The sequence below is a fragment of the Antrostomus carolinensis genome, unplaced genomic scaffold (assembly GCF_000700745.2).
Source record: "Antrostomus carolinensis isolate BGI_N321 unplaced genomic scaffold, ASM70074v2 scaffold16208, whole genome shotgun sequence".
NCBI lineage: Eukaryota > Metazoa > Chordata > Aves > Caprimulgiformes > Caprimulgidae > Antrostomus > Antrostomus carolinensis.
Window position 1 is genome coordinate 12,514 of NW_010333845.1, and position 11,479 is coordinate 23,992.

Below are 11,479 nucleotides of genomic sequence, written 5' to 3' on the forward strand. Positions count from 1 at the left end.
ACAATATGACCTTAATTATAAGATTTTTATTCCTGTATTACATGGCTTCCTGAAGCTCTGCACATTAAGACAGCGTTGCCTGTTTTTTGCAAAAGAAACAGTAATTGGCGAGAGTTAGGGTACGTGTTTTCTGTGCCTCCATCTTCCAAATACAGCTTCCAGCTGAACCAGAAGAGAAGATTTTTTCTGTGACTCTGTAGGAGACGAAGTCAAGGGGATTTATACTTCAACGGTCTCTGGAATGGAATACTGATGCTGCTATGAGGAAGGTGAATAAACAACCCTCAGAAAATAATCTTTTTGGAGAATGAACAATAGTACAATCACGCAGATACATGTAATGGGTATGGGTAATGAAACAGAATTTGAAAAGTGTAATACATATTTTATCATGAAAATTGAACATTTAAGAGGGTAACTCAACATCCATTTGGAAATGCTTCTTTTAAGTATATTTTGTAATAGATGATCTACCTGCTTGAGTGTGATGGAAAAAGAAATTTTGAATTTTTTTAATATTCAACAGGTTCTTGTTGATTCTGGCAAAACAAGCAAAGCACACGCACTTCCCAAACTGCAGTAACAAACAGAAGGGTGCAGTAGGTTATCTGCAAAAAGCAGCTGAGCTGACAATGCTTATAAAACAAAGCAGGCAGCAGGAAATACAAGTGGTCCAGTTCTAATTATACACCGGGAAGAAAATGCTCATAATTGCAACAACTGATTTCTCGGTCTGTCTTGCATTAGGTAAACATTTTTGCAAACCATACTGTCTCGGTTTTTCCTACCTGCAAAATGAGAATAATTGTTATTTAGCAAAATTAACATTTAAAACTTGTATTTAATTCCCAGTGTTATCTGAAATTATTAGAGCATTACTCCATAATCTGATCATTCTGTCTTCATCCACAGGGAAAAAGAAACCTCCATGCATCATAGCTGTCAGCGCAGATGAAGAAAGCAGTCACTCCTTCTTTTTCCTAATCCTCAGACTACTCTTTTTAGCTATGTCTATCTTAGTACTTCAAATTGGTATGGGGACCGTTCTTGGGTCCTAAGGCCACCTGCACCTGCACCCCGATGCCCAAATTCTGATCTCATGTTACTCTCTGAACTACGCTTGGTTCTCTAGACCATGCTAAGGGGATATGCTGACTGTTAAACCAGTAATTGTGGGACAGTGTTTGACACATCCCTAGCACTCTATAGTTGTTAGTGAGGATATAATCAGAAAAGGAAGAAAATATGAAAACAAACATTCTTCCTGCATGTCTTTTTCCTCCCAAAACTCTTCCTGAAGGTAAGCTCACAGAAGAAGGTGTTAGGACAGACCAACTGGTATTGCAGATTCTGCTATGACACCAGTATGTCTTTTCAATGCTGACAATTTTCAGCTTCTATGGAGACCTAAAATGCAGACAATCAAAGTCTGATACAACTGACATGAATTTTTGCATTATTTAATGAGTAAAAAACCTTCCATGGGACTAGTTGTGGAACCAGTTGTGTCCAATAGTAAAGGCATGGTATTTGATCTTGACAAAGGTAATCAAAATTATGTGTCTTGTAGGAAATATGACAGAAGAAAAATAGGAGAAATATGCCACAGAATTAATGCTCCAATTAGCTTAACTGCTACTTGAATTTAATTAACTATTGTATTGCTCGAAGATGTTCTATAAATGGCTTGCAAATGTACATGTGCAGAGGAGTGGCATTAATCTGTGTTATTAAGGCATAAAGATTTATTAGAAGATCTCACAAGATCTGTAGTAACCAAACCTGCAATGACATAACAGAGTTAAGTCTTACAAAAATGCTTATCTTTATTTTTAATGCAATATTCACTGCTGATGCCAGGGTTTTTTTCTTTCTGGTTTCTTGCTGCAGTCTACACTGTGATATTCATTCATCTCTTGAAATGCCTCACTTCTGTGAATAATCTTACATTTCCCCTGGTACTTTGCAGAAAGCAAGGTGCTCTATTATATTCAAAAATCTATGCCCTCTGAAGTGCACAAAGGTTTGACACTGACTCCTGTGGGATGGCTCAGAGGGTATGTATCACTATGAGCAGACAAACCACAATTTAATTGGAAATTATACATTCCATAGCTTAATTGTTAAATTTGCATCCTTTTTTCCAAAATACAAAATTTCTCTGCAGGGATAATTTGAATACCTTTGTCACACTGAAGAGGGAACGAACTAATTAAATTCTGGATTGCCAATCAAGTTGAGAACAAAATATGGAAAACCCCATTAATCAGCAGGCAAGTAACGGTACTCGAATTGTGATAGAGCCTAACGTATCTTGCAAATGAAAATGCCACCTCCACTCTGTAGCATAACAATATGCACAGATTTCTCCCTGCCCCCATCCCCAATCTTTTTGCTCAAGTCTGAAGTGCACTCTGTAATGCATTATTAAGCTAAATTCTGACCCAGTTTCTTAATTATCTGTAAGCTACATGGAACTTGTCGCAGAATATTAACTAAGGCGAGAGATGTAAGACAGAAGAATCTACGATGGCATCATTAGCATCTCATCTACGAGAATTATTAGCATTTTGCTAAGAAAATCCTTCCCATTTTAATATTTAACTTAGCCTAACATGTAGAACTTATATGTTAAAGCAGTGCAAAGTATATACCAACCAAGCCACCAAAACAACCCAGGCAAAAATAAAAGAAAACCAATATTTGGGAAAGCATTCCTGGATTCAAAAAATCAAAACCTGTAGCATACTGACATTTCTGGGACAACAGGATTTTTTCCAACTGCTCTTAGTGGATATCATCAACAGTTGTTACAATCTCATATAATGTTATGTGCTGAACTATTTATTTTAGATGAATTGTAGAATATAATCTGCTATGGATTATATACATGTACCAAATTTTTGCAGGGTGCAATAGGGATAAACAACAGTCATACTAAATGACAGTTTGAAAGAATCCTCCAAACACTTTTATGCCTGGTTAGTATCAAGTTAGTGGCTGCAGTTTTATACGTCTCTGCACTGCTACGTATTAGTGGAATATGAGAAATTTTCTTGGTGAAAAATCAACCGTGGATACACTATATCAGAAACAACACATGGGCTTCTACCTACAAAGCTGCGGGCATCTATGATTTTGAAGACTTGCTGTCACTCTGATGTAAAAGTGTTTGAGTGAGTGAAAAACATACTGCAAGAGCAATGTATTTAGTGAGAACAATTTTTAATATAAAACATATTTCAAAATCATTTGAGGAAAAAAATACTTTCCCCACCCTGTAATTGAAGGATTTGTATGCTCATATAGAAAGTCAAGCTTTAATTGTAAAATTTAGACAGCAGAGAAAGTCTGCGATATGTGTTTATCATTTTGTGGACAAGGATGTATTTATTCAGTTCAAAGATCAAAGAAAACAGATGCAGTCCAGTTACCATCGAGTTGAGGAGTCACCTAACTCAGGAGAATACGCAATTTATATATACATTTTTTAAAAATATTTGTTTCATGAATTCATCATCAAAGAAATCCTACAGTTTGAAAAAGAGCAAGCATTGGTTAAACACATTTTTTTATTAGTAATAGTGTCAAATGCAACTCGTGGCAATTCTGTAGCTTGCAAAACATTTGCTGATTGAAAAGTGCTTACAAGCTTAATGTACATTCAAGTACATCGCTTCAATTTGAAGTGGACTTTCTCTAGTGGAGCATCCGGATGTATCATTGCTAATGCTAACACTGTGAATTTCCCACTGCAAACCACCAAATACTCTTCTTCCCCTATGAATTTTTCCCAAAATTTCTCCAAAGTGACAAACAACAAGACTGAGACACCCTTCCTTTACACATAAGGAAAAAAAAATCAAAATCAACATGTTATGCTTGAGCACCTAAACCAGTGCGTCGGCATCTAAACAAACAGCCTGATTTTCAAAGGCCAGAGTTTTCAAAAGTACCGCACACTTTTCCATTTTGCATGGTCTTATATTTTTCTTTCTAGACTAATCCATGCATTCTGTCAGGCCCAAACATTCATACCAGAGTATCCCCTACAGAGAAGGAACACCTTTTATTCATGCATTTGCAGTTCGTTTGTGTTGACTGCAATCAAGCCAGCATTTTGTCAGCTGTCCCTCAGCCCAAGGAGAGAGCAACTGCAGCAGCACATGCTCCCGGGACAATGCTGGACCCCAGGAGGATGTTTACTGACTTCAATATGTCATGCAAACCACCTGTGACATCCTGACCCCACAGTGTTTGTTTCTTTCATCTCCTGAAGTGCTTTGATCCAGTGGTGGACTGTGAGGAAGTCTGCATGGCCTCTTAGGTGGGGAAGCATTCTGACCGACGCAGACACGGTTGGACAGACAACCTAAAGGCTTCGACCTTGTCTCCGTTGGGCAAAGAAAAGTCCTTAATGAAAATATGCTGGTATCTATTGTTCTTAGCATAATCACCAGTGCTATTATTGTTACATGAAAGATAACCCCCTCCCCCAAAAGCAAAATCATCTGTTTAGACACAGCAACATTTTGCCTCGTTGTGTCATGCCACTCCACGGTCATTGCTACTTCTCTCACAAACATGTCCAGTAAGAGGTTTTCTTTTTTCTTCTCAGGACTCTATTTCTTCCATCACTTCCATCACAATCGTTCGAGGGCCCGTCAGAATGAGGTTGCTCACTGTCCTGTAATCCACATGGAGAACGTTGAGGCCATTGACAGACACGACAAATTGGCAAACCTGAGGAGAAAGGCAAGCAGCAAAAAAAGTTACACATTAGACTCTTTTTGTAAGGTTATTTACACAGATGTCCTATCAACTCCCAGCCATGCAAAAACTCCAGAGTTCTTCATACCATCTCATTCATCATTCTTAAGAAAAACTCATTTCTTAGAATTAACCTGGTACGTTAATTTTACTTAAATTTTTTGAAATATCACTGTATCTTTCAAATCTGTGGAATTTTGAGGTCCTACATCAAACATTTTTCTTATAGTAATGGTATTTTTCTTATAACAATGATATTTTCTGATGGTGCTTTGCAAACAATATGGGACAAGACAGCTCTGGCCACTGCAAAGTCTGTTGTCCTTAGTTTGTCTCAAATACTTTCATAGAAATTATTTTAGACAGTTTGTGATAGTCACAGTAAAAATATGCATTGTGTTTCCAGGCTCAGGGCAAGGTCTAGATGATGAATTCACTAGATTCAGTGCCAGAACCTCCACCGGTACAACATGAACCCTAAGGATCCCAATTCTAGGAAATAATACCATGGAAGATGAAGTCAGTACTAGGGCACATTAAAATGCCACTGCCATTTTCAGAAGATATTCCTATGCTGATTTAGTTCTTTTTACTTTTTATGTGAACAGTTTTTGTTTTTCTTCAGCAAGTATGGTTCATTAATTAACTTCAAATATGCTAATATTTTGTTTCTAAAAGCTGTAATAAATTCAAATGTTGGAAGTCTTGTATCATCAGAGGCCACTTTCTGACCAAAAAATCCTGATAGACATATTCCGACCAAATACTCTGTGTATTTTAAAACACTCAAGGAAAATCAGAGAAAAATTCACAACAATGTTGTGAAGAACTGACAAGGAAAAGAAAGATAACAATGCTGATTCCTCAAAAACATTAAGCCTTCTCTGTATCTAATCATAGTACAGTATTTGTCAAAAAGGCCCAAAATGTTGTGGTTTCTAGATCTGTATTTTTAATGATAAAAATATGGAGCCTAAAGCAACAATAATACCATCCTGATGTTTCAATTAAAACAATACATTCACCAAGAGGTTCTCTTACTCATGAGTGATCTTGAGTTTGTATGAAAGAAGCTGAATGATCATCGAAGTGTGGCACTCAGCGATACCACTTAGACAACTTCCGTATCTTTCATACATTAAATGCTGTATTTTAGCTGCAAGTAGCATTGGGAAAACAGTTCAGTTTTTGCATGCAGAGAAAGCCTCTTGAATTTTAAAGATTTTAGGTGAAAAGGTAACCCATCATCCTCTGCAGTGTGCCTCGATCAGTATTTAAGAGGCATGTCTATTTAGTTTAAAATGCAGATTTTTGCAGTATCTATAGGTCTCTTAAATCCCAGCAGTATTTCCCAACGCTTTCTATGGCCTTCCAAGATTGTATCAAGTTTTACTGAATTATAGCTCTGGCTCCAGAATAATATTTGAGTTGATTTAAAACAGACCTGCAGAAATAACATTGTCTCTTCTGGCTTAATGCAATTTTTGGAAGTTTGGCTGACGTTTCTTTTACTGCTGCATATTCTCAGACTTCTTGAGTTACTGGAATCCCAATGCATGGGACTCGTGTTTGGCCAAGGACAGGCATGCAAGCATGTGATGGATAAATCTGCATGCTGAATCATGTCAGGGACATTCGGGGGCCTCCGGGGAACATCCCTGGCAGAGGAACAGACTTTCCAGACCAACCAGCCACTTGTATCAGGGCTACAACAGTGTAAATGTGGACGGTACAGGCACCGCAGCAGTGAAAAGAAATCTGGATGACAAAGAATTAATTTCTTACGCAAAAGACAAGAGTTGACATATCTGTGTTCTCAATGTGTTTGTTTTAATGTATGTCCTTGGCAGTATTATTAATCAGCAATGCGTACGGGATGAGAACAGTCCCCTTCGTGTCATCCTTTGCACTGGACCCAAATGTCTTATTAGTTTCACCATTTCCATTGGGTAGGATTAGCTACAAAAAGTCCACCCAAGCCAGATGAGAAGAGAAATGTGAAGAGAAAGTCAAGGCACAGAAGAGAGTACTTCTGTCCTAAAATCGCATTAAAATACCTCTGAGGAACAGGAGATAATAATAAAGAGCCAGTCACCCGGAGGCATAAAGCTCTCTCTATGGCCTTCGCTTGACCAGTGCCCCCAAGGGCTGAGTATCTGCACATTCAAGATCCAGCTCGCTCGAGGATAAAGAAATGTGGATCCATTTGCTGTATCCTCCAGTCATGATGCAGGGAGAGATGTTTGCAGAGTTCTGAGCCCTTTGGTATGCTGGGAGCCCTTGGCTCACCCAGTTTTCTTCTCCCCACCCCAGTTTTCCACCCAGTGCTGCACCCATCAAGGGGAAATGAAATGCAATGCTGCTTCATGCATTTTGGCCACCATCCATCCTGCCCCAAAAAAGCCCACATTGTGCATTGCTCTCTTGGTGGAGCTACAAAATGAGCGAGAGCAACTGAGTACCCACAAACCAGCCCTGACTGAGTGTATCAACCCACGTATTATCAGCTCAGGAATTTTCTTAAGGAAACTGGTTTACAAAATCATAATGATTTAATGTTACATTTATAAAAACACATTTCAAAAAGCTGTAAGTGCTCAGCTCATAGCTACAGCTGTTAAGGGCTTTGTAACTATAAACATGAAAAATTTCTCTGTTGGTTTCCACAGATCAGTAACTATAATAGATAATAAACTAAAGTTAAAAGAGCCTCAAAGAGCCTTTTATTGCTCATTTCCTCATAGCTCTCTGAGGAGCCTGACAGGAGATAAGCATCCATTTTTATCCCTCAGACTTCAAGAAATGACAAAACCCAGAATAAATTCCAACCATTTTGTTGGTCAGGATGTGGCAATCTAAAAACTACAGAAACAATAAGTTAAATAAAGGGACACCAAAGTGAAAAATTCCCTTAATTAAATTCAAATATTTGAATGTTACAGTAATAAACATTTATTGTTAAGTATCTAAATTTCCCACCCTGGCATACAGCAGCCCACAGAAGGAGGGGCAGCAGAAAAGGCACCTCTGTCTTCCTGCAGGTTTTCACTGGCACATATGGAAGATTTAACCAAATCCAGGTGTTCCAAGGAAAAGGGAAGCTTTGGACTTACACTGAAAAGAAACCTATTACTTAAAAAAGCCTGCAAAGATTTGCCATGCCATTTATCATCAAACTGGAGATGGCGAGAAGAGGAATTATAATCAGTTACCATAATGCTTTGACAGCCAAAATCAGGATTGTCCTGTACTTGGAGCTGCACAACCCTTCCTCCCCCTCACTAGTTATTGCTCTTCCCTCCACAGCAATCTTTGGCTGCTGGCCATTCCTCAGTCTTGCCAAGCTGCCCTGGAGATGTACAAATACACCCCGATTTTCCTGTGGGGAGAATTGTCTGCCAGCCAAACCAAAGCCCCGCTCCCTCGCAGGGGGCTGCTGGCACCAGGGCTGGACGCTGAGCCAGCGCTGATCAGGAGCTGCAGTGAGGATGACTGCAGGATGCTCCCAAGGGACCTTTCACAGAATCATAGAATCATAGAATGGTTTGGGTTGGAAAGGACCTTAAAGATCATCTAGTTCCAACCCCCCTGCCATCAGCAGGGACACCTTCCACTAGACCAGGTTGCTCAAAGCCTCATCCAGCCTGGCCTTGAACACTTCCAGGGAGGGGGCATCCACAGCTTCTCTGGGCAAGATCATGATTACACAGTGACTTTAATTTGAAAAAAAAATTTTTTAAAAAGCTTGAGATGTAGAGGAACATGAAAGCCCGCACCAGCATACAGGGAGTGCGTGACCAGGGGTGGCTGGGGTACTGCCCACAGCAAATGTGCGCACCCCATTTCAGTGCTTGTGGGTTAAGGCTCTAATTCTCAATGGATTTATCATTTCCATTTTGGTGTAGGATCAGTGTATGGAATCCACTCTGCTGGTTTTTTACTATTTTTTTTTTAAGAAAGAGAGTATAAACACTATTGCAAATAATTATCTAATAGGCACCAAAGAAATCAGTGTTACCAAATACAACATAGGCTTGAAATTCTTGAATATAAAACTACATTATGCAAAGACACATCTTGTCACAGATAGTGGCAAAAAATGCTGGTTTTCAGCAGTACTGATGCTTTACCCAATTACCTGGGCAGCGACAGGACCATTCAGGGTCTAAGATGGCAACACACAAAGTTGCTACCAGCACACTTGAGTTTTCTCCTCTGCCACCACCAAGGACAAAGTTTTAATGGGCTGTTTGACACTGATAGCTGCTCTGGCATCAGGTGTTAACAGCGTAAAGACAAGCTGAAAACATTGCCACCAATTCATTTCCATTGAAGGTGTGAATATTACTGTACATGTGGCAACTGCATAAACAAAAATCTTAGAAAAGGCTGGAGGGAAAGCGTGAAATCCAGCCCTGCACTAACCTTTCACTCCAGAGCACACAGGATTTCACCTCTGGACTCTGTACAGATCTGAACCAGATTTCTAGCAGCTGGCAGCTCAAACCAGGGCCACGTCCGGCTGCAAAGCAGATCCCACTGAAACCAAGGTACTTCAAAAGTTATTAGCACACTGCACAGCAACATGCAGTTGCTGGGAAAGCTGTGTATGAATCAGGGCTGGCTCAGTCATCCACCATGAGACAGACTGGATTTAACCCTTTGCTCTGTTCATAATTTTTATGCACACCAATTTACATATAGTTATTGGATAGTGTTGACTATTATTTCTTCTTATCATCTGATGCAACACCAAAGGCACACAGATAATTTTTACTTTAAGACAAGCCATTCCCAAAATACATGGAAAAATGTATCAGTTTCTTTTTGGTCTTTTTTTTTTAAACTTTATTAGCATCAAACAGAAATGATGAATTCAGGCAAATGTAGGAGTTATGTTCAACCCTGGAAATATCTTCAGCAATTTTCCTAAGAACTAAAATAAAAGCTTCTAAGTATAACTTATTTCAGAGCTGTCTAAAGAAAAGTGTATTTTGACAATTTTACAGAACAAAATTGATACCAGAATTGACAATATAATTATTTAAAAAAGAATAGTCCAATGTTAGTGTTTTTGCTTTTCTTCTTGCTAATGAAAATTAAAATTAAATCCATTACAGAAACAGCCTGCTTACATTTCTGTTGTAGAGATACCCTCAATAATTATAAATAAACACTTTTTCATGTCCTACTAATCCTGCAGAGACAAGGATCAGCTGGCCAGTCTGAGTAGCTCAAGCTTATAATTGTTTCATTATGATATTCTGAAACTCACTATGATCTTCCAGAGGAAAGGTTCTTCATGTCTGGTTAGCAAAACCATCGATTTCCTATGCGCAACCTGCACGAGACCTGTAAGATCCTGATTTCTACTAAGTATCGGGCCAAGGCTGCCAGTAAGAACCCCTCACTACAGGCTCCCATGCAAAATGGGGCTGGTAACTTTTTGCAATTGTCAGTGACTTGGAGATGTCCTAGGCAGAATACCCAACAAATCAAGCTGTTTACCCTTTGCAGACATGTTTTAAAACTCTGGGCCAGTTCTAAGATAGAAAACTTACTGGTTGATTCCTGTGCTATGGCCACAGCTCTCACACGTGAAGGTTACTGAACTGCTGAAACTGAGAAGGAAAAAGCAAAGCAAAAAAAGAAAAGATACTCATTACCATTGCTTGTTTAGCAGCCTGTTTAGCTGCTTTGGCTTTTCTTGTCTTGCTGACAGATTTCAGCAAAATTTGGAGAAGGCTGAGGTGCTACAGGAATATAACATCTGAAACTCAGCTTTCCAGCCTTCAGCAAGGAGAAAGGGGACATTCAAGCTTCCAGCATTTTAAAGGAAGAGCTATGCTTCCAATGTGATTCCCCCTCACTCGCATTCCCCTTGCTCCTCTGGGGATGCTGGGAACCGCTACTCCCATTCCCACCTCCCAAGCACCACTGTACTCTCAAGCAAACAGATGGAAATCAAGGAGTCATTTTTAAAATCTAATTTAAATATGAAACACAAAGGAGCTGAGAGATGAGTGAAAGTAAACACTCCCATCTAAGGCTGTTATTTGTCACAGAGGAATAAAAAATGTCATTGTTTCTACTTTTTATTGCAGTTACCATTTAAAAAGGAATATTTATAAGTGAGTAACCACATAGGTTTGCCCAGCTGATTGTTAGATCTCTTGAATATATCTCCTGTGCTAATTACCACATCATCACCTTCTACCTCACACACCATGCCGTCGGTTTATATACGAAACACTTCGTGACAACACCAGAGAATGAGGTTTCCCTCTCCTTAGGGAATAGAGAACTAATCTTACTTTTAAAAGAAATGTGGGGAAAAAAAAGTTTGTTTATTAAAAGCTGGAGCAGTAACTTGATCTGGGACCCCATAACCCTTTTTGCTGGCAGAAAGGGAGATATCCCTGGCCTGAATTGCCAAGGACTCTGGGGATCTGGATATCAAACCTCTTCCAAAGGGGAGGAGGGTTTGTAGGAGGACTTGGTGCCTGCACTCCCAAGAGTTGCTCCTGTCCCTTTGTGCTGGCTCCGGGGAGCAACGTGCCAAAGCCAGGCACCCCTCCCTTTTAATCTCGTGCCAGCAAAAATAAATAAATGAAAGGACTTGTCTCCAGGCAAAATAAGTTCCCTGATGTGCCTGACATGGTTGGAGGAAGGAGGCAATAGATACGTATCTGGTTGGAGGCAAAGGGAA

At 39.4% G+C, this 11,479-nt stretch overlaps 1 protein-coding gene across 1 annotated transcript in view; it reads right to left on the reverse strand.

Annotated features, from left to right (window-relative positions):
• Positions 1-4,338: 4,338 nt before the first annotated feature.
• Positions 4,339-11,479, reverse strand: part of DEPTOR (DEP domain containing MTOR interacting protein) — a gene marked incomplete at its 5' end in the record, with an annotated part of 47,354 nt that continues 40,213 nt past the window's right edge. The window contains one exon of the mRNA XM_010174017.1: positions 4,339-4,743. Within this exon, the coding sequence (XP_010172319.1) occupies positions 4,615-4,743 (129 nt within the window). The remainder of the gene's footprint in view (positions 4,744-11,479) is intronic.